The sequence below is a fragment of the Pelophylax lessonae genome, assembly GCF_965119305.1.
Source record: "Pelophylax lessonae genome assembly, chromosome: 13".
NCBI classification, from domain to species: domain Eukaryota; kingdom Metazoa; phylum Chordata; class Amphibia; order Anura; family Ranidae; genus Pelophylax; species Pelophylax lessonae.
Window position 1 is genome coordinate 98,273,361 of NC_138780.1, and position 19,304 is coordinate 98,292,664.

Here is a 19,304-nt window from a genome sequence, read left to right on the forward strand (position 1 = left end):
GAGAGGAATCTCAATTTTGGGATATCTGGACGATCTCCTGTTGTGAGAAGACTCTCATTCGGATCTGTTGGACTACATTTCTATTACAGTTTAGACCCTTCAAGAATTCGGGCGGATGATCAATTTCAAGAAATCTGCTCTGAAGCCATCCGTACGGGTCACCTATCTGGGGCTGACTCTCGACTCCGCTCTAGCGAGGGTCTTTCTCCCCTTGAAAAAGCTTCAGAAGTTGCAAAGGGGCGATCAGGTTGCTGATGGAAACCGATCGGTCCTCCATGAGGGCTGTGTGTCTGATGGTGTTGACCTTCAAAGCGGTCCCATTTGCTCAGTCTTATTCCAGGTCTCTGCAGAAAGAAATTCTGGCAAAATGGAACAGGGACCCTTGGTCATTGGACCACAAGATTCGTCATCTCACAAAGTCGGCCCTATCCTGGTGGATACAGTCTCCTGCTCTGTGTCAGGGCAAGCCCTTCCTGCCGCTGTTCTGGATGGTGGTCACCACGGATGCCAGCCGGTCCGGCTGGGGTGGAGTGCTGGGGAAGCTCTGTGCCCAGGGGACCTGGGCGTCAGAAGAGTCATCCTTGCCGATCAACATTCTGGAGCTCAGATCAATCAAGCTCTGTGTTACGGCACCCCGGACACAAAAGGGTTAAAACCGTTTAGGAGATCTTCCCCTTCCAGAGCTACAGGCACAGCTACTTGCAGGACACCAAACTCCCAAACTGGAAACCAAGGAATGATGCAAAGAGTGTAGCTGGAACCTTATGAATGCTGCATACAGCTGAATAGGAAAAACCATATGAAGGGTTTACACTCCTAGCAGTCAAACTGGAACAGCATACAATAAATCCCCCCAATAACGAGACAAGGCTCCGCGTTGAGGTTAAAACAGGAACAACATTTATTGGAAGAACACAGCACACTTTTATACAGAATTTGGAACATCCTTCCCCCAACAACCGCTTTCCCATTGGTCAATTGCACAGTACCTGCAGTTCCCCATAAGGTCCTCTCCAGCCATGCAAATGAGGGCTTGAAAATGAGTCAGCAGTGATTGGTCAGATAGCTTGACCAGAAGGACTGCCATGTGCAAGGAGACAGAAGCCCCCAGGGGGTAATCAATGTACACAATAGCCAGACACAGAACAATGGTTCCCTAACGAGCCCTCAATACACATTACTCTGAGTGTCAATACATCTCTTAGCAGACAGCAGGCAAGTTCATTAGCACACCCGACAATAGGTGAATGGAGAGCCACCTCAGACAGTCCGTCTCCTCATTGGACTTCCTGGAATGACCATATTAGGAGTGCACTTCCTGTGCCTTACAGTTTACAGGAATAAGGTTTAGCTTCCAGGATAGAGGCAAGACTCCATTAGCCACATGGTTAAAGAAACACAAAAAGACACAAAAATGCATAACTCCCAGTCTACTGAACAGAACACCCAGATAGCCTGGATCTGAGCGCTCAACATATCCAAACAGCGCTCAGGTGCCACAAACACAGTCAAATCGCCATGGGGTTTACGTTTAGCATGGGCTGATGAGGGCCCATAGTCACATTGCAGGAGGCGAGCAACCAGGCTTCTCCAATGCCCAGTGGCGAGATTGGTCTCGTCACATTTCTCCCCTTTTCCAAACCGACTAACAGAGTATCTGACCTTCTGCCGGTCAGTGCCCTTGTTAGTCCAGCAGCCCACCCACAAAACAGAAACAGCAGTACAGCCCACCCAAAATAACTGGTTACTACACCTGGGTAGAAGAGAAGTTTGTCCATGTCCAGGTGCCTCACCTTGGCTGTGTGGGGGACTGGTAGACTGCCTTGGTGGGTTGCTGAGTGGGCAGAGACCAGCGGTACTCTGCCCTGTTGCAAGCGCTACCACAGAAGTAGCCTGGTTGGAGCCTGGTTGTTGGAGGGGGAGACCGACTGTCTCCCCTTTAGATACACCACCATACTGCGGTAGGGAGAGACCGACTGTCTCCCCTTTAGATAACCCACCATGCTGCTGTGGGGGAAGACCGACTGTCTCCCCTTTGGCTAAACAGCCCTGTTGCTGTGGGATGGAGACTGGGCTCCCAATTCCCAATAAAATACTCTGCCGCTGTGGAATGGAGACTGGGCTCCCAATTCCCAATGAATCCATCTGCTGCTGGGGGACAGGACCAACTGTGTGTCTGCCCCCTGTAACTCGGCCTGCCGCTGGGGATTAGAGACTGGGCTCCCAATTCCCTGCACTTCACTCGGCTGCTGTGGGATGGAGACTGGGCTCCCAATTCCCTACAAATCAAACTGTCCATGGGGAGAGGGGGTAACAAGCTCCTCTCCCAAATATACTTCCAGCCCCTGGGGAGGGAGACCGACTGTCTCTGCTCCCAATACAGTGTCCTGTTGCTGGGGAAAGGAGACTAGGCTCTCTGTTTCCTGCAGGGCACTCTGCTGCTGTGGGATGGAGACTGGGCTCCCAATTCCCAACAAATCAATCTGCTGCTGGGCGACAGGACCGACTGTCTCTGCCCCCTGTAACTCAGCCTGCCGCTGGAGAATGGAGACTGGGCTCCCAATTCCCAATAAATCAGGCTGCCGCTGGGGAATGGAGACTGGGTTCTCCTCTTCCCTTAACTGTACCTGCCGCTGGAGTTCCTCCCAGCGTGCTAGCTGGCCCTCTCTCTCTGCCCTGTCTAGCAGAGACATGAACACTAAGTTCCTCACGAACCGCTTGGATCTCTCCAGTGGATTGAGTCCGAAGAAGCTCAGCCGTAACCACACCATACGGTCATATTCTTTCAGAGAATATCTGTACTCCACTGCTGGTTCCATCCTGTTGCTTTAAGGGTTGCTGTACTGAGACATGCGTTGCCCCCAACTTGTAAATCCACGGAATGGTGTCTCCTGTAGCTGTCCTTCTGGCTGTGGGAACGATCCCACCACTGCTACCAATTGTTACGGCACCCCGGACACAAAAGGGTTAAAACCGTTTAGTAGATCTTCCCCTTCCAGAGCTACAGGCACAGCTACTTGCAGGACACCAAACTTCCGAACTGGAAACCAAGGAATGATGCAAAGAGTGTAGCTGGAACCTTATGAATGCTGCATACAGCTGAATAGGAAAAACCATATGAAGGGTTTACACTCCTAGCAGTCAAACTGGAACAGCATTCAATAAATCCCCCCAATAACGAGACAAGGCTCCGCGTTGAGGTTAAAACAGGAACAACATTTATTGGAAGAACACAGCACACTTTTATACAGAATTTGGAACATCCTTCCCCCAACAACCGCTTTCCCATTGGTCAATTGCACAGTACCTGCAGTTCCCCATAAGGTCCTCTCCAGCCATGCAAATGAGGGCTTGAAAATGAGTCAGCAGTGATTGGTCAGATAGCTTGACCAGAAGGACTGCCATGTGCAAGGAGACAGAAGCCCCCAGGGGGTAATCAATGTACACAATAGCCAGACACAGAACAATGGTTCCCTAACGAGCCCTCAATACACATTACTCTGAGTGTCAATACATCTCTTAGCAGACAGCAGGCAAGTTCATTAGCACACCCGACAATAGGTGAATGGAGAGCCACCTCAGACAGTCCGTCTCCTCATTGGACTTCCTGGAATGACCATATTAGGAGTGCACTTCCTGTGCCTTACAGTTTACAGGAATAAGGTTTAGCTTCCAGGATAGAGGCAAGACTCCATTAGCCACATGGTTAAAGAAACACAAAAAGACACAAAAATGCATAACTCCCAGTCTACTGAACAGAACCCCCACATTCAACCCATCCCTAGATAGCCTGGATCTGAGCGCTCAACATATCCAAACAGCGCTCAGATGCCACAAACACAGTCAAATCGCCATGGGGTTTACGTTTAGCATGGGCTGATGAGAGAGGGCCCATAGTCACATTGCAGGAGGCGAGCAACCAGGCTTCTCCAATGCCCAGTGGCGAGATTGGTCTCGTCACACTCTGCCTGTTCCACTGGATGAGCCGGCTACGCGGTTCTCCGGTTCAGATACAGTCGGAGAATGCCACGGCTTTGGCTTACATCAATCATCAAGGGGGCACCAAGAGTTCCCTGGCAGCCAAGGAGGTGGCCGAGATTCAGGTTTGGGTGGAAGCCAATGTTACAGCTCTTGCCGCTGTCCACATTCTGGGTGTCGAGAATTGGCAAGCGGATTACCTTAGTTGTCAGATGTTGGATCAAGGGGAATGGTCCCTTCATCCGGATGGGTTTCATCTCCTGTGTGCTCAGTGGGGGACTCCGGAGGTGGATCTGTTTGTGTCTCGCCTCAACAGGAAAGTCTGGCGGTTTGTGGCCAGGACCCGGGATCCTCTGACCGAGGCCACAGACGCCCTGGTGGCTCCTTGGAGCCAGTATCGGCTGATATATGAGCCCCCCCCCCCGATCGTACTTCTGCTGAGGTTCCTTTGCCAGGTGGCAGTGGATGGCATTCCGGCTGTTCTGGTGGCACCAGACTGGCCTCAGCAGTCTCGGTACGCAGAACTGGTAAAACTGGTCGTGGATCCTCCATGGAGACTATCAAGGGTCAGGTGTCTGCCTTGTCCATTTACTTCCAACGTCTGTTGGCTACTAATAGCTTGATTCACACTTTTATTCAAGGGGTGCGTCATCTGGCTCCTCCGAGGAGATCCCTGTTAACTCTGTGGGATCTCAATCTGGTGTTGTCTGTTCTTCAAAAGCCTCCCTTTGAGAACATTAGGGAGATTTCTCTGCTTTCCTTGTCACAGAATGTTGCCTTCTTAGTGGCTATTTCTTCTGCTCGCAGAGTATCTGAGTTGGCGGCGCTGTCCTGTCGTTCGCCCTATTTGGTGGTTCACAGCGATAAAGTGGTCCTCTGACCTAATCCGTCTTTTATCCCTAAGGTGGTGTTGGATTTTCACCTTAATGAAGACATCGTGTTGCGTTCCTTATGACCTAAGCATCCCAAGGAAATTGCTTTGCATTCCTTGGATGTGGTCCGGGCAATTAGAGTTTATCTGATGGTTACTGAGTCCTTTAGAAAATTGGACTCTTTGTTCTTTCGGAAGGTCCTCACAAAGGTTTGGCTGTGTCTGGTGCGACCATTTCGAGATGGATCAGGCTGACGGTTGTTCAGGCTTATTCCATCAAGGGTCAGGTTCCTCCTTTCCCTGTGAAGGGAGTCTTGGGCTTTTCGCCATCAGGCCTCTGTTCTACAAGTTTTTAAGGCAGCGACTTGGTCGTCTGTGCATACTTTTACTTAATTCTACAAGGTAGACTTGTTGGCACCTTCGGATACCTCTTTTGGTCACAAGGTTTTGCAGGCTGCTGTTTCGTAAGATATTTTGTTTCTCTTAGGGGTTTTTACTTGGGTGAGCTCCTGTTGTTTGGTTGAGCTTTATGTTACCCAGTAGGCTAAGTTTAGCCTTTTGGAATTTACATTTCCGGTTGCGTTCTTCCCACCCCTTATGCCTACACTGCTTTGGGACGTCCCATTCAGCTGATGAAGATGAGGCTGCGTCTGTCGATGGACGATAGAGAAAATAAGATCTTTGTAAGATCTCACCGTAAAATCTTTTTCTCTGCTGAAGTCCATCGACGCAGCACCCGTCCCTCTAATTTGGCGATGTTTTTTTTCTTCACTACTTGCAACTAAACTGGCTTGCTGAGCTGAGTGTGGGTGGGTTATGCCTGCGGGGACAGTCCGTGGGAGTGTACATGTACATTTTTTCCTGCCTAGACTACTCCTGCAGGGTGGCAGTATAACCCATTCAGCTGATGAAGATGAGGCTGCGTCTGTTGATGGACTTCAGAGTAAAAGGTTTTACGGTAAGATCTTACAAAAATCGTATTTTTCCTGATATGTGGCAGCTGGACCATGCACTTGTATCAAAAAATATCTTTCTCTCTTAGTATTGAATCCTTTATGTGAAATCCATGGTGTTCCTGCTAGTCCCCTTGCTTTCCTATTAAAAAAACTGACCCCACTAAGCAGGAGAACACTCCGTGGTCAGTTGTATAGCTATGCTGAGAACTCGGTTTACTCTCCACCAATGATCACAGACATGGCTTAGCACCTCTGCTGCACAGCCATTCACTTGGGAGCTCAGTGTGCTGCTGCAGCTGCTTCTCCTCCCCCCCAGCTCTTATGCAGATGAGAACAGAGGGGAAAAAAGGTATTTCTTTTATGTCACTACAAAAAATTTTATGTCACTATTTTTATGTCACTACAAAAAATGTTTTTCATCTAATTTATTTTTTAAACTGAATGAGTTGTTTTACAAGGTGATCGTTTACAATCACTTCAGTTTATTTCAAACAGGGGCGAAGAACTGCTTGAATACACTTGTAGCATTTACTCTGTTACGCTGTACCACTCCACCTATATTTACCTCTTCATGTGTACACAAAGTTTGCATTATCTACTCGGACTATTTATTTTTATATTGACATATTTCTGACATATCCCGTTCCCATTCCTATATGTATAGAATATGTATCCTATATGTGCCTGCCCTAATGGAGAGTAATATCACTCTCTGTACAAGCACGCACTCTGGGGCCAGTAGTTGTGGAACTCCATTAATCCTCCAGCATGTTTTTGGAATAAATCCAAAAACAGTCATATGACATCATTGGGTTGAAGTGGTGATATCTGAGTGATCCCTGCAGCTACTGGCATCGTTTAGATATCTATCTTTTTAGCTGTTCAGCTGCTAGATTGCTTTTACAGGAGGCCTGAGGGGACAATGTTTCGGTTCCCTCCTACCGCTCTCCGGTGCCTCTCTGGGCTCTCCTGTTCGATCAGGGACCCAGAGAATAGATCTGGTGGAGGCGCTGGATTGCCATAGAGCTGGCCATGGACCGGATGGTCCCCGGCCATCTTTTTGGCCCTAGGAGGCCGGAAGCAATGTCGTGATGTCACTTCCAGGAACTGGCAGATGTAAACACTGCCAGTTTTTTTTTTTCATGCCTTTTATCATGCCTTTTGGAATGTGTACATTTCTTGTATTAGGAATAAAAGTGATAAAAAATGAAAAGAACAGTGTAGAAGTAAAATAAATAATAAAATGTAAAGCACCCCTGTCCCCGGCGGAAGTTTGGCGCCATTCCACGAGCATACACAATTTTTAAGCTGGACACGTTGGGTATCTATTTACTCGGCGTAATACCTTTCACATGATACAAACAATTGTGATAAAAAATGTTTAGTGTTTTTTTTTTTTCTTTTTCAAAAAAAGTTGCATTTGAAAAATTGCACAAATACTGTGTTGCTTAACAAATTGCAACAATCACCATTTTATTGTCTAGGGTCTCTACTAAAAAAAAAATATATGAATGGGGGGGGGGGGGGGTCTGAGTAATTTTCTAGCCAAAAATTGATGATTTTTACATGTAGAAGAGGAATCCCAGAGTTGGCCAGGTATGGAAGTGGCTAGAGTTGCATGATAAATCTTAAAAAATCACGATCTCGATTCACTCCCCCTTCATGATCTCAAAAGGGCATTTCCTCAATTCATACAGAGATGTTCTCTGCTCACTTAATGCTGTAAAAAAAAAAAAGCCTCCGCAAAGGATTATCAACATTGTTAAGGCTGCAAGATAACTATAAACACAATGTTTTACAATGTATCACTTTGTTCTTTTAGATCAAAGGAATGAACTTTCGTCTGTAAAGGAGGGCAGTTTAACTTCTTAAAGTCTAGGCCTTTTTCTGAAACTTGTTGCTTACAAGTTAAAATCTGTATTTTTTGCTAGAAAATTTCATAGAACCCCTAAACATTTTATATATATAAACCCCTAAACATTTTATATATATATATATATATATATATATATATATATACATTTTTTAGCAGAGATCCTAGAGAATAAAATGGCGACCGTTGCAATCTTTTATGTCACACTGTATTTGCGCAGAAGTCTTTCAAACAGTTTTTTTTTGAAAGAAATACACTTTAATGAATTTAAAAAAAAATAAACAGTAAAGTTAGCCCATTTTTTTTGTATGATGTAAAAGACGATGTTACTTCCGGTTCCGGCGCCGCATGGAGTAGCAGGCTCCTAAGCAGCTCCCGCGGTGCGCCCCAGCAAACCGGCTTGTAAAACCAGCCCCAAAGCATCCAGCCTGCCCCCAGCACCCTCTGCTGTCTCGGGACCCCCCCCCCCCGGACCCGGCCGCTCTCTACCCCTCGTTCCGGAATGGAGCGGTTCCTGGAAAAACCGGCCGCGAAGCCTCCGCCGGGCCCGGCGCAAATCGAGGCCGCGGTCGCGGCCTACTCCGGTTCGGCAGCGGAATCGGCGGCCATGGACACTAGTAAGCAGGCGGAGGGTGACCTCCGACCACCCAACACAGCCTCCTCCTCGGCCCCGGACCCCTCTACAGAGAGGATTGCGAGAGCGGTGGTGGAGCTGCTCACCCCCACCATACAGGCATCGGTTGAACAGGCTGTGGCTGCAGGCATGGCGGTGATTAGGAAGGAGCTGGAGTCTCACTCCCGCCGCCTCACTGAAGCCGAATCCCGGATCTCCAGTGTGGAGGACGAAATGTACCAGATGCAGGGCACAGAGCAAACCCAGGATAAATTCAATCGTCTGGTTATGGACAAGCTGGAGGACTTGGAAAACAGGTCTCGGCGGAGTAACCTGAGATTTATCGGGATCCCGGAATCCGTCCAACCCTCGGCCATTCCAGAAATCTGTGCCCGAAAAATTCCTGTGGCACTGGGCATACAAGGGACCTGTGTGGTTGAACGGGCCCACAGAATGGGACTTTATTCGGAGGAGCGCAAGACCCCTCGCCCAGTCATCGCAAAATACCTCAACTACGCAGACAAGTCTGCCATCCTTCAGAAATTCCGCCAAAATCCACATTTCCAGATCGAAGGTATGAAAATCCTAATTTTTGCAGACTACTCAGTCGAAGTCGCAAAAAAACGCAAGACTTTCCAAACCGTATGTTCCCAGCTACACCAGGAACGCATCAAATTTACCCTGGCCTATCCGGCGACTCTGCGCCTTCGGGCACCGAACGGCAACCAACTGTCATTCCAAGATCCAGCGGAGGCAGAGAAATTTGTCCGCTCACTGCACCATGGCGAACCGGGTCATGGCAACTCGGCCACATCCCTTTCCTTCTCCAGACCGGACGTCCCTCACAGCCCTAGGAAGGAATCCCCGAAACGGCGACGCTACTCTGACGTGGTTAGCTCTGGCCGCGGAGGTCACCCCCGCTGAATCGTCTGTGTGACCTTTTGGCTTTTCCTTTTTACCTCTGTGGGACCTAGGATACGTCTATCCTCCGGGAACTGCTCCTGGGTGACTCTGTCCAGGCAACGGCAGATAGCGTAAGATAGTTTTCTTGCACTGGAGACCTATTCTGTGTTCAACTGCTTGGTAGCCAATGTTATTTGTTTTTACTGTTTGCTGTCTTCTTACGGTGCCTTTTGTCCGTGATGCTATATGCCATGGCTGCCCAACACTAGGTTGGAGGTCGCGACCCAAGTCTCTGCGGACAAGATCTTTGACAGGGCTACACTTGTCCCCTGCTAGGTCTGGAGACGCACTTGGGGATCTGTGCTCCATCGCATACGCATGCGGAAAAAAGAGAAGTCTATGCGACTATGTTCTGTTCTTGTTTTACTCCTATGTTTTCCTACCCGGTTTTCCAGTTCCCCCTTCCCCCCAGTCCCTTTCCCCAGGGGTCAAACTCCTTCTGGTCTGCACACACGCATGGCGGCCCTCTCTTCCCAGGTGGCGATCTTTATTTACTTGTATGAATCTAGTTACCCTCATGATAATGGTTAGGCGCAGACCGGACTGTCGCAGGTGTCCAGCCCCTTTAGATGAACTATGACGCTAATATCCTGGAATGTCAAAGGTCTTCGGTCCCCGGCTAAGAGAATGAAAGTCCTGAGGCATCTCAAACGTCTCCGGGCTGACATCGCTCTTATTCAGGAATCGCATCTTTCCTCTGTTGATATGGCTCGGATGGAGAAACTCTGGGTAGGCAAAGTGGTAGGCTCTGCAGCACTTGGACGCAAAGCAGGTGTCCTCATTCTGTTTCATAAAAGGCTCTCGGTAGAAGTTATTGCAGTGGATGGGGACTCGGAAGGCCGTTATGTCTCGGCGCACGTCCGCATCAACAGCAAAGAACTTATTGTTTCTAACGTCTATGCTCCCAATGTTTTTGATCAGTCCTTCTATTCCATGCTATCAACCCGAACCCTGGCTTTTCCCCCCATCCCTCATTTGATGGGGGGCGACTTCAATGCTGTCATGGACACAGTCCTTGACAGGTCCCGACCACCTACGGATGCGCGGTCTAGCCCGGGCGGTCCCCCCACTCCTCTAGCCATTCTTACTGCCTCCCTCGCTCTGACAGATGTCTGGCGACATTTCCACCCGACAGATAGAGAATTTACTTTCTACTCCCACCCCCACAAAATTTTCACGAGGATTGACTACCTCTTTTGTACAGAATCGCTACTACCAGTCACTCAAGACGCAGTGATCCACGACATAGCAATATCCGACCACTCCCCACTCTCCCTAACCATTGACCTCACTGGTTCCCCTCCTGTTCCCCTGATATGGCGCTTCCCCTCTTTTCTGGCCAACAACGAGGACTTTAGGGTCTACCTTGAGCGGGCATGGCAGGAATATGTCGACACCAATGCGGCCCACGTCTCCTCCCCCCATTTGTTTTGGGAAGCGGGTAAGGCCTTTCTGAGAGGTCGTATCATCTCCTATGCGGCGGCCTTTAAACGACATGCGAACAGCGGCTATAAGGCGGCGAGTAATCGTCTTAGCGAGGCACATCGTAATCTAGTACTAACCGATAGTCAACCGAACAGGGATCAATGGGTCTTGGCCAAAAAGAACTTTGATGAATGGGCCGATAAGGTCGAACGTATTCACACGGCGCATTTTGCGGCCTCCTTGCACAGGTTCGGCAACAAGGCTGGCAAACTGTTGGCGAGGATGTGCAAGGGGCGACCGTCTCCCACACATATTGGATCCCTGCGAGATCCGTCGGGTGTTGTGGATTCCACCCCCCAAGGCGTCCAACGTATTATGAGAGACTTCTACTCTGAGCTCTACGGCCCGGAGGAAGTCGATGATGCCTCGGGTGAGATGTTTTTATTAGATACGGGACTCCCCCGCATCACACCTGCCCAGCTCGACATGCTAAATTCACCTATCTCGGCGGAAGAGGTCACGCACACTATTAAGCATCTCACGGCAAGTAAATCGCCTGGTCCAGACGGCCTTACGGGGGAATTTTACAAATCCATCACGGCAAGCCTGGTTCCCACTTTGGTGGCGGTCTACGCCAGCATTTGGGAAGGTGGGCCTTATCTCCCAACGGGTAATCAAGCCATTATTAAATTACTTGCAAAAAAGGGTAAAGACCCCCTAGAACCAGGATCCTACCGCCCTATCTCGTTACTTAATCTTGATGTGAAAATACTGTCAAAAATCGTTGCCTCTCGTTTGGCTATCATTATGCCACATCTGATCCACCCTGCACAGTCCGGCTTTACCAAGGGACGGTCGGCTTCGGTGAATATCCGGAAGGTTTTGCTGGTACTGGAGCAGGCACGTTTGTTCCCCTCGCGAGACTTGGCCATTGTGACCCTTGACGCCGAAAAGGCATTCGACAATGTAAACTTTGTCTGGCTGCGTAGGGTCTTGGATGCCATGGGCTTCCAGGGCTCGTTCGTTCGCCTGATCACTTCCATGTACGCTTCCCCGACGGCCAGACTCTGTGTAGGTGGTGCACTGACTGAAGACTTTCGACTGTTTAAAGGTACCCGCCAAGGTTGCCCGCTGTCCCCACTACTCTTTAATCTGGCCTTGGAACCCCTATCTAGATACCTCTCTGGTCCTGCACCCCTTCATGGGATCCGTCTGGGTCACACAGACCTGAGGATTTCTTTATTTGCAGATGATGTCCTCCTATTCACCTCGTGCCCCTCTGCAGACATCCCTGCGATTGTGTCCACGTTTAATGCGTTTAGGAAATGTTCGGGCCTTAAAATAAATTTTTCCAAGAGTGAGATTCTCCCCTTGGGGCTGGACACGGCCCGAAGTTGGGAATCGGACTCCCCTTTTAAAATAGCGCAACACTCTATCACTTACCTAGGCATAAAAATCGGTAGGACACCCTCCTCCATCTATACCCTCAACTACCCACCATTGTTTGCTAAAGTGAAAGGGGAACTGGAAAACTGGAAGGACCTGCCGTTGTCTCTTCTGGGGAGATGCCATTTGATCAAAATGGTCAGTTTTGCCCGCATCCTGTATTTTCTCCAGACCCTTCCCCTATTGATTAAGCACAAAGATGTGCAAGACCTCTCCAAGGCGTTCTCCAGATTTCTTTGGCGTGGGAAGAGACCTCGCATCTCATTGAATAAGTTATGCCTCCCCAGGCGAGACGCGGGTATGAATTTTCCGAGTATTCGTTTATATAATTTGTCCTGTCTATTGAGATTGGCACTGGACTGGATATCTCAGTCTTCTCAATTCGCCAATGTTGAGCTGGAGTCTCAGATGTCTAGGCCTTTTTCACTCGTCTCACTTCTTCACACCAAATGGACTCAACTCCCACCCTCACTGCGCCATAATCTGCTCCTACGGGACACGGTTGTTGCGTGGAGGGAGGTGAGGAAACTTTTGAAGATACCTCTGTACTTCTCCAAATACCTTCCCATTAGAGGGAACCCCACTTTCCCCCCCGGCCTGGACCATGCGGTCTACGAAGAATGGAAGTCAAAGGGACTGGTCAACTTCTACCAATTTTGTGACCCTCAAACAGGAATACTGCGCTCTGACGCTGACATGATGGACATGTTCACTCTGCCCCCCTCAGAATCCTTTTACCTGGCGCAATGCCGTCACTACATCCGGGACACGCACACCAAACCTGATAGCAGGATTAGGCTATCTCTCATTGACACTTTATTGGACTCTGGCAAGTATACTATTTCTGACATATACAAACCACTTATCCGACTCTGCCCACCTGCTTCCTTCACTTCTTCAGCAGCAAACTGGCTCAAGGTCTTCCCGGCTGATGACACTTTGCCCAAGATTATCAGCGGTCTTCGGACCACCCTGGCTCTTACTCCCAATTCGGTGTGGCAAGAAACCCAGCTCAAAATATTCCACAGAGCACACATTCCTTTCTTATCAGACAAAACTGTCCAAGATGCCCACAAATGCACTATGTGTCGCAAGGAGCGCCCCTCACTCTTCCACAAATTTTGGGACTGCGCCCCGATCTCTGCATTCTGGGACCAAATCTTGAACTTTATAACCACAGTGGCCGCAGTCACCGTACCAAAGGATCCTATGTTATTGCTCTTTGGCTACTGGGACAAGCGTCTACAGAAATGGTCCGACACCGCAGCGAATCCACCTCGTCTCTGGATCCTGACCGCACTACTCATTGCAAGGCGTTTGATACTAAAACATTGGATTGCCACCTCCCCCCCCCCCATGTAGCCATGCTTCGGTCAGAGCTAACCACGCTCCAGTCCATTGATCGCCTCAATATGGACTCGAAGGCCCCACGTGCGATTGCGGCCTTCAACGCCAAGTGGAGTGTCTTTTCGAAATATGCCAATAACGTTTTGGACTCTCCCCCTGACTCCTTCATATTTCCGAACCGTCATGATCTCTCTATTGCAACCCCCACTTGATTCCCCATTGTTGGACTCTATGTTTTGGAGATTGGTCCCGCCCCCTACTCCTTGCCCCCTTACCCTAGTTATCGGCAATGGACGTGTTGCCCCCTACCCCCACCGCATATTGCTGTTTCGATATATGTTATGTACATGCATGTCCATATCCTATGTTTTGTTAAATTTGAAAATTTTAAATAAAAAAAAAAAAAAAAAAAGACGATGTTACGCCGAGAATCATGATCTTTATTCTAAGCAAAAAAATTGTAATTTTATCTAGAATTGTGCAGCTCTAGAAGTGGCTAACCATAACACATTTCACCATATTTTAATATATACATAAAATTAGATGAGTTTCATGGCCAATGTTGCAAGTAAAAAATTGTAATTCAGACTATATTAATAATGTGGGATTGTCAGTGCTGGCTCCTTTTGAGGAATTTCTGAATAATCTCCTTTGTTTTCACTCTTTGCTAAGATATACAACAGCTTTGTACAATAAAACCCTACTCCATAATAAAATCCTTCCCCCTCCTGCCTGTCAACTTCTAAATAATCACTATATTGAAAAAATAAAAATAAAATCAGCCTTATTTCAAAGCCCTTTTACCTGTAACCATGTCAGATGACAGTCCAGGCCTGAGTTTTCTCTTCTATTTACCTCCTGGTCTGGGTCCTTCTCTGAGTGCCCACATCAGTGAGGTAGTTAGCGTCTATTGAATTGGGTGTGGCAGGGCCATCTCAGTATTAAGAAAAAGATGGACTTTAGGGGGGTATCACAGTGCTGGATCAGCCACCCCCCCCCCCGCAACATGGAAACAGTGGTGGTGTGGTGCCTGGATGGGCGATTTCGGTGAGTATATCTAGCCTCAAAGAGTAAAGGGGGGAGAGCCTAATAGCATGGATTAGAGGTGGACTGGATGAAGTTTATGCCTAAAGCTTTAAATATAGACTTGTGTAAAGAACAGCCTTGTGGTAGAAAGAATAACACGGTTGTGTTAATAGTGGTAGAGTGTGATTAAAGTTAGTGTAGGTAAAGTGTTGTCATAATGTGCAAGTTTCAGAAGTAGAATTAATAATGAAGCGAAATAAAAGCTGTAGTAATTTGACAGCTAAAAGTTTTGGAAACCCAAGCGTAACTGCTTTAACCTGGAGAATGCACAGGGCGACCTAGCTTACCACTCTTCTAGACCTGAGCCATGACACAATACATATGGAATGGATACATCAATATTGATCTAGGTCCACTCTGCCCTTCATCAAATGATGTTGAAATTGGGGTACAACACATTATTTAGTGCTCATGTTGCAAGACCTAGGCCTAATTAGGAAAGGAAGTGGAATCATTTTGGTTCGGTTTGTTTTCCTGTGTGTTTACTTTAACTTGATACTGCCCCTTTGTGTCCTCTTATTTTTATCTGTCAAGTGTAATGTTTTAGGAGAACAAAGACTGCAGCCAAGCTATACCCAATTTTCCATTAAGACTAAACTTCTGAGTTCTTGTTACATTAGCAATTTGTCCACACATAATTGTATTTGTAAACCAGCTTACACACCTGTCCTGTGTTATGTGATAGCTTCATTTGTATCATTATGAGTCCTCATTTATACTTAATTGATGTTTACACCTATACCTGTCTCCAGTGTTTTAGGCTCTGTTTTAGCACTTCACTTGTTATAGGTTTACACATACTAACTCTGTAAGAGACTTCCCAGGTTTTAGAAGCTAGTAATAATACGATTTTGTTTTCAGTTTAGCTAGGGAATATTGTCCTACTAATAACTTGTAAAATTGTTTTGGTAAAGGTCAAAGTTACTGGGAAAACTTAAGAGTATTACACTATTGGGAAATAAATGGGATGTCAAAAATTAAAGGCTTTGGGATTCCAGTTTGACAAACGTATACAATTTCAATAACTGATATCGTTTTTTGGTAGATTCAGGGAACCTTTTTAGTTTAGGCTTGATTTACCTGTTTGATCTGGGTTGATCAAATTAATAGCCTTCCAGTGCATCAGAACAGGGAAAAGATTGAATGTCCACCATTTTTTCCAGTTCAGCGCACCAAAACGCACAGTAGTGCATTTTCGGATGCTGTGGTGCATGCAACATTATGGCATTATGTTGGAGAGCCATTGAAAACTACAAGGCGGCATGCAAACAGCCAGCAAGAAACATTAGGAAAGAAATGTTTTTGAGTTAAAAATATAAGAGCAGGCATCTTGTGGAGTCTGTTCTTAGCGCCCAAGAGGACCACAGTTTAGTGCATTTAAATGCACATTTTTATGTTCTGAGGCATGTTGCATTAGGACACGTTCACATGGGGCGTATAAATCTTACCTCTTGTAAGGGCTGTGTTTACCTGCACAGGGGTGCACAGTTGTTATAGGCAGCCCCATTGCTGTCAGTTGGGATGCAACCACTGCTCCCAATGTGACATGGGTGCAAGAGCTACACTCAATATCAATCTATTGTTTAATTTTAAGATCACCACTTAGACACCTGTCAGTACTGTATAGTGATCAAAATCATTTGTGTTAATTTTAGGCCTGATGAAATGGAACCATTTGAACCCCCAAAACGCATTTTATTTTATGACTTGAGTCTGAACTTAATCTGAATGTATATATGTTCTGCTTTTAGCACTTTCTTCCTTGCACATCTAGATTTTTATTGGTCTCTAACCCCACTTGAGATATTTCCCCTCACTTTTTGGTAACAACTGTGAGGTGGGATTTCCCTCTTCTTGTCAGGTTACTAGGGAGGGAAGTGAGAAGAAAACTCCCCAGGGGGTACCCAAAGACCGCAAAAATCTAAGAGAGAATCTAAAGCTGGCCATAGACTGTTCGAATCACGGATGGTTCAGCTGGAGCCAACTAAGATATGAACCATGTATGGGCAGGCTGAAGGTACCCAAGCTGATCAGTTGATTAACTTGATTACAATTTTATATGCAATGAATGCAAGCAGCTGTCCTCCCAGGTGGGTTGGCTTCCCCCATAAACACTGACTCGTGGTTGCCAGAAAGAAAATCGCGGTCTATGGCCAGCTAAACTCTTTCCTTGTTTATCCATAAAATTTTTTGCCTTTTTTAAAGCAAGATGAACAGTGTATTGTGGAAGAACAGGATGGTGGTAAAGAACATAATGCACATGTATTGTACAAATATGTCATATAATGTATTTTTCTCCAGAATCTGCATCACCGTGGAGTTGTAAACTTGGAGTGTATGTTTGAGACACCAGAAAGAGTGTTTGTAGTAATGGAGAAGTTGCATGGTGACATGCTTGAGATGATTCTATCCAGTGAAAAGGGAAGGTTACCAGAGCGTATCACCAAATTCCTGGTTACACAGGTTAGTGTATGATTATTCTGTTGTCCCATCCTGAGAAGTGTATAAAGAGTTTCTGAAACATAAACATTTGCTTCTTTTAAGATTTTGGTAGCACTGCGACACCTTCACTTCAAAAATATTGTGCACTGTGACCTGAAACCGGAAAATGTGCTGCTTGCTTCAGCAGAACCCTTTCCTCAGGTAAGTTACAAAATGTCCTTTGTAGAAGTGTGAAACAGGATGAGCCTATAGGCTACCAAAACCAAGCAAACTAAGTCCTCATGCAAATAGGTGTAAATACTCCTGATCGCACTACCAGAAGCTGAAGCTGTACGCATGTAAATGTTTCTGTAATGTGTGTGCATACAAGTGTACTGCACACGTGTGCACTATTGATTGCTAGGACTCTAGGTGACTTGAGCTGCCTGCATCCTATGAATATTGAACATATGTTGGTCCTAAATTTGTTATCCATGTGGCTGTTTCTCCATGCGCAGAATGGCGGGCCTTCAAAGATGACTGAAGGCCAGTCATCCTCTGCATGCGTGGTTGCAACTTGAATGACTCATTCAGTCAAGGCTTACATGTACACATCAGTAGTGTGTATTATTTACATCGGCCCTGTGTCATGGCCTCGGCCATAGTGCCATTTGCCTCCAAGCCCCAAGGACAGCAGGTGGCTCAAGCTGGTCTGCCTTTTAGATCCTGCCACTTTGCATTATTTGTTGCTACAAGGCGGACAGCTCCAATAGAGTTCTATTGTGATGTATGCTTGTAAGTTACACATATGTTTACTTGCATACAGCATAAAATACACACAAATCTCCACTCCAAGCGCACGATTTGAGCATTTAAACGCAGTTGTTCACTCAGGTTAAAAAAAAATCCTGACTTACAATAAAAGGACACTTACCTGTTCGTGGTCTCCAGCACCGTCCTCCCCCGAGCCAATTCTTCAATCTGCTTCTGGTCCAGGCATCTGCATCCCAACTGTGGGCAACTGGCTATGCTGATTTTGGCTTCATAGCCGGCTGCCCACTGCTTGTGTGCAAATGGCGCTGTGCTTTGTTATTGGTCCGGCAGTCTTCTGGGACCTACGTTGTGTCCCAGAAGACTGCAGGTGGAAAGGGAGGGGGAGAACTTCTGTTTAGAGTCGGTTCACACTAAGGCGACACGACTCTGCACGACTTCGGTGGCAAATTGTGCATTACCATGCACCATGACTTCGGAGCGACTTGCAGGGACTTCACATAATGGAAGTCTATGCAAGTTGCTCCGAGGTCGCCCCGAAGTAGTACAGGACCCTTTTTCTAAGTCGGAGCGACTTCTGTCGCTCCTATTAGAACAGGTCCTGTAGCGGTCAATGGACCGCGAGGGAGCGTGACTTGTCAGGTTGACAAGTCACGGCAGTGTGGCCTGGCTCTTAGATTGCATAGGCGATCCAAGCAGAAGTGGGTACCTGTCAAAAGTAACCAACTATGTGCATGTCCAACAATCCCCCCCCCCCCCGGGGGGGGGGGGGGATTTGCCAAATATGGCAGAGCAGGGGGAAAGGATGACTTAAAGCAGAACTTCCCCTTTTGGGTGGAGTTACGCTTTAAGGCTACACTAGAAAACTGATCTAAAATTTGTCATGTGCATGGACTTATTTGGATAGTTTGTGCATGATAAAATGACCCAGTTTGTTCAAAGTTTCTGGTTCTTGTTTATTTCTGCCATACCAATACTCCTTATCAATATTTAGATGAGATCTTAATGTAACTTTGTAGAACCAGTGTTCAAGTTACCTTAAGGCCTCGTTCACATTGGAGTGATTTATTATGCGGGTTGACAGCTCAAATTGCATAACAAGCCACAGCCTATTGCCGGCAATGGTACAGTTCCAATCAGTGCAACGCCAACTTTGCGACACCGCTCCGATTTGCAAAAATAGCACCTGCACTACTTTTGTCGATGTTGGTTTGCGACTTCAATAGACATCTCTGCATGAAGCTGAACAGATGTCTTTCAAGTAGCACCTGAAATGGCGCTGACCTGCTACTTTGAAACCGTGCTACTTAAGTAAAGTTGCATGATTTCAAAGTTGCATCAATGTAAACTAGGGCTTAAATAACCTAATTGATTCCTGTGCATCTTGGGAGCTAATGGATTCCTTTGCACATTTTACATGGGGCCTTGAAATACGCTGTACTAGAAGCTCAGCCATGCTTCCACCTTACGTTTTAAGGCTTTATTCTCACGGGATGTGAAAATCCATATCCGTGTGAGGACTGTGTTTACCCCACACACTGGGTATGGATTCAT

At 47.0% G+C, this 19,304-nt stretch overlaps 1 protein-coding gene across 1 annotated transcript in view; it reads left to right on the forward strand.

Annotated features, from left to right (window-relative positions):
* Positions 1–19,304, forward strand: part of PRKD1 (protein kinase D1) — a 277,377-nt gene that overhangs the window by 238,710 nt on the left and 19,363 nt on the right. The window contains exons 13-14 of the mRNA XM_082275698.1: positions 16,860–17,021; positions 17,103–17,201. Coding sequence (XP_082131824.1) covers positions 16,860–17,021; positions 17,103–17,201 — 261 coding nt within the window. The remainder of the gene's footprint in view (positions 1–16,859; positions 17,022–17,102; positions 17,202–19,304) is intronic.